General features: G+C 34.2%; 1 protein-coding gene across 1 annotated transcript; it reads right to left on the bottom strand.

Annotated features, from left to right (window-relative positions):
- Positions 1-1,243: 1,243 nt before the first annotated feature.
- Positions 1,244-3,971, bottom strand: LOC108993586 (pectinesterase/pectinesterase inhibitor PPE8B). The gene is made up of 3 exons (XM_018968571.2): positions 3,444-3,971; positions 2,427-2,960; positions 1,244-2,069 (listed from the first exon to the last, which is right to left on the bottom strand). Exons 1-3 carry the CDS (start codon positions 3,760-3,762, stop codon positions 1,372-1,374), a joined length of 1,551 nt encoding a protein of 516 aa, XP_018824116.2. The 5' UTR covers positions 3,763-3,971; the 3' UTR covers positions 1,244-1,371.
- Positions 3,972-4,570: the final 599 nt, after the last annotated feature.

Here is a 4,570-nt window from a genome sequence, read left to right as displayed (position 1 = left end):
TATAGCCATCGAAAAAGTGACATAAAGAAATATCCCGAATAATATATATATATATATATATATATATATTTATGTATTTTTTTAATTATCATAAATATTTTTAAAAATATAAAATTTATAATATTATTAAAAAATATATTTTTAATCAGACGTAAGGCATTTCTCCTCTAAGAGGGGGACAAACATTCATTGATATTGATGTCACAGATATAACAGATTATTAAAAAATATAAGAGAGAAATTAATTTAGGAATTTAAAACAAAGCACGCCTACTGCAACAAAAGGGATATTATTTGTCTCCAGAAGATCTTTTAATTCTCTCCAGACAGTTCCTTCCGTGCGTGCACGGGCAGAACCAAAAATCTGCCAACCGTCGTTCAACAGTGTAGTGAAGCCCAGTGAAGCCCCCACCCTACCCTACCTCGTTTAGCAAAGTAGCAGTTCTTTTTTTCTTTTTTTTTTTTATTTGAGAAAATTAGCAAAGCAGCATTGATCATTTAGGTCCGCACTTTCTTGTCTTTGTCTGTATTAGGGTTTTGCTATTTATTATTTTTATATATTATATATCACATTTAATTTTTTAAAATTTAAATTTATTTTATTCTTTTAAATTAATTAAGTTATTCTATTTATTATTTATACATCACATATTTAATAAGAGAAAAAAAAATATAAAAAAATTATATATAATATGTGATGTATAAAAATGATGAGTAAAATTTTTCATTTAATTTTTTTTTATTTCAATGAGATATTTTCAATGATATTATTCACTTTTGAATTAGCAATAATATATATACAAAATAATGTTAGATATAATTGTAACATATATAAGTTTAGCTCATTTTTTTTTAAAAAAAAATATATATTTTAACTATAAATTAATTATATAAAAATAAATATACCAACTGATATAGTTTGATATAATACATCAAATTATAAAGTTATTTTTATTATAAAATAAATCTAATAAATTATATAAAATCACATTAATTTATAAGTTTATTTTTATATAATCTATTTGTGTATGTAACACTTTTCTTAAAAGTAGAGTTTATCGTTAAAAAATAAATTTTCTTACTTAATTTCTAAATTTATCTACTTTTTGGTTGCACTAAATTTATCTACTTTTTATAAAATAAGTGCACTGATTTCTTATATATATATATATATATATATATATATATATAACATATTTTAAATAATATAATCTAAAACACTCAAATTTCGGACCCAACAATCGATCATCTTACGTCTTTTAACTCTTTGAGAGAAGGAAGATCATGAAAAAATAGAAATATTTCTGGGATAAAATCATTACAAGAAGAAGATAAATAGGTACAAAATAGAGGTAAGTTTTGTCAAACTGCTTAAACTTCCAACCCCGCAGAGTATCTGACACCAGTAGACGGCAACCACAAATTCCCTTCAATGAATTGAGCCACCGTAAAGTTATTAGCCTGACCGGATTCATTGAAAACATGATACCCCGGCCACTTAACCCGGCTACCAAGCCCAGCCCCAGCCCCATAATTCATGTATTCACCGTAGAACAAAGTATCCAAATGCAAATTCTCATTCCACTCCAGCCACCCTTCAGGCCTCACCGCATTGCTCATGTATGATTTCATGATAATGGTTCGTGAATACTCTTTCCAGGGTCTCCCCAGGTACGTTGCAGTGGAGTTCACCAAAGCTAAAAGGTCTGAATCCGCCGAGATGTTACAAAATTGGATGGAGAAGCCAGTGGGCTGGTTTGAATCTTTGCGACCTTGAGCGGTTATGGTGTTCTTTTGATTGGGTAGACCCTTTCTGGCCAGAATTTGGCAGTTTTGGAACACCACCGTACCGTCGCCGAACAGGAAATCGACGGTGCCGCTGATTCGGCACTCTCGGTAAAATTGTCGCATTGTGTGGGTGTATAGCGTGTCCTGGTATCCTCTCATGCCGCAACGGAAGAAGACCGATAGATCTGAGTCGGATCTTAGCGCTACTGCCTGGTGCTTCTCTGGCCCTGCTGTGTTCTCAAACGTGATGTCTCTGGCTATGAACCCCCTGCCACTAACAGCTGCATAGAAGTATTGTCATGAAAATTAGGCATATAATCTTTATAATTGAATTCCTTCCAATACTTTAATCAATGATGTATATGTAAAATTATTAATTATCTCAACAGTTTAAATTGATGAAAATTAATTATTTATTTTATATCTTAACACTCCCATTATGTATAGGCTAAATTCTTCTTTAATAGGTAGCTCAATACCTAGAATATTTAATTAAATGAGATTGAATTTAGAATCAAGGTTCGAATTTAAGACTTCTACTCTGATACTATATGAAATCATATCTTATTCTAAAAGTATAAGCCAATGAAAAGAAGTAGGTTTTCTTATTTATTTTACATCTATATATACACACTTACCAAAGGTTGCCGTGTGAAATGTGGGCCAACCGTCAACAAAATTCCGATTACCGGAGATAATAGTGGCGTCCATGCCATCACCAATCATCATAAGGTTCCATTTCTTCTTCTTGATCTCCACATACTCTTTGTATACACCTCTCTTGATGTAGATGACATAACGGCGCATGCTATAATCAGGAGCTGCCAACACTGCGTCCTGAACCTTTGTGAAATTCCCACTCCCATCTGCAGCCACTATAACATCAACCGCCACCCCATTTGCTTGTAGCAGTTTCCGGTCCTCGTGTTTCACCCACCGAGGAAATTCGCCTTTATTTCTGAGATTACGCCCATGGATTTGGGAAGCAGGGTGCACCATGTAAAGAAGTTGCTTCACCAAAGAAGTCACTTGGCTCAGGCTCCCGGCCACCAGCCCTTTGACAATGCTATTGGTGCCCTCAAATCCTTCCGTGCATGTGTCCTGATTAACGAATGCAGCGCTCAGCCATGTCCTTAAATCAGAGCTCATATCTCCAGTACTATTGTCTTTACCTGTAAATCAAAACCATGTACATATAAGCAGCTAGCTTGGACCCGAACACTCAGAGTTTTTTGTATTAATATTGTTTGTTTAATCTCGTACGTATTATCCTAGTTCCTCTAAAATTTGCTTTTTATATTGAGATTCTCACCTGAAATAATAAACGAGTTAAGACAAGAACAATAGTACATGATTAGCAATGTCGAGGGTTCCCTGAATCCAAGGAAGAAAAGCACGAAACGGGACCATCGACGGAACGTAGGTTCACGAGGGCAAACTAATTAATTAAGCTCAGGGAATTCGTACAATTTTAACTATATCCACGTCCGTGACCCAAACCAAAGTACAAGTATTCCCCATGTACAAGGCGTATCCCCACTAGAAGTTAGAAGTTTTGGATTCCAACCTCCTTTCAACAATGGAATTAATGCATATAATTAAAATAAGTAAATGAAATAAACAAGAGAATCGTAGAATATTGATGATTAGTATACCTTTCGGGTTCTTGATAGCAGAGACAGACCAACTTAACTGATCGACGGAAAGATCGAGCAAGTCAAGACAGTTGGAAATGGCATTGGAAAGGCGAAGATCGCCAAAGCCGGCATTGACAAAAGGAGAGATAATGGAGGCCACCTTTTGCACAGCACCGATGGTGGTCTTCACAGTGTCGACGAATTCTGATGAGGGCACCTCTAAGCACTCCGAACTCAAGAGATCTGCGCGAGAGGTAGCAGCAACTGCAGTGACTACACAGAGAATAAGCATCAACAAGAGTTTCAACATCTTTTGGGTGAATAGAGGACGAGCCATTTTGGAACTGTATATTGTTTTGACAGTAAAGGAACGAAACACTGACTCTAGCTTGCTGCTACTAATTGCTAGTGAGTTCAGAACCAATTGAATGCCCGGCGGGGGGTGTTTATATTGAAGAGGGTCGGGGTTCAGATGGGTGGGCAGGTGAGGGAATTTAAGACGGGGAGGTGGGGTCAGTGACACGAGTCATCGTGTCAAATGTATCATGCATGTGGAGGCCGGGATTGTAAACAATGTATAGTATCCATAAACCATGTGTAGGCAGGCCGTCACAACAATTCTTGTTGAATTTTGAGCACGTAATGATTTGTTAGTCGATGAGATCATGCTTCACCTGGCCTCTCACATTCTATAAATAGATTTTATAAAAATATATTTATAAATTAATATAATTTAATATATTACGTTAAATTTATTTTATAATAAAAATAATTTTACAATCTAACGTATTACATTAAGTCACATCAATTTATGAATTAACTTTTTATAAAATTATTTTGTGACTAATGCATTTCTCCATAATCATATATGATTTATAATTATTAAGTTTTCATGTTAACATCTTATAATATAATGAAAATATTACGTGTCTATCTTTCAAAATTATCTTATAGTTACTCATATCCAATATTAATACTCAAATTTGTGTTGGTCGTCGTCTCCAAAATAGTGGTTAAGTTATGACATTAAGTAGTACACAGCGCTTGCACAATCCATAATGTATCTAACATTATAGTAATATCATTACTCTTTTTTAAAAAAAAAATTATATTTACAATCCTTAAATATGTAAGCATCGCGTACT

This window comes from Juglans regia, chromosome 1, assembly GCF_001411555.2.
Source record: "Juglans regia cultivar Chandler chromosome 1, Walnut 2.0, whole genome shotgun sequence".
NCBI classification, from domain to species: Eukaryota; Viridiplantae; Streptophyta; class Magnoliopsida; order Fagales; family Juglandaceae; genus Juglans; species Juglans regia.
Note: the sequence above shows the minus strand (reverse complement) of the source record. Positions and strands in the feature narration are given on the sequence as shown.

Bases quoted from the DNA above. Each gene is read 5' to 3' on its own strand.
- LOC108993586 (XM_018968571.2), bottom strand. From the start codon at position 3,762: ATGGCTCGTCCTCTATTCACCCAAAAGATGTTGAAACTCTTGTTGATG. The intron at 2,961-3,443 runs GTATACTAATCA...TTTGATTTACAG, and splicing joins TGCTATCAAGAACCCGAAAG to GTAAAGACAATAGTACTGGA. The intron at 2,070-2,426 runs GTAAGTGTGTAT...ACTTCTATGCAG, and splicing joins ATTTCACACGGCAACCTTTG to CTGTTAGTGGCAGGGGGTTC.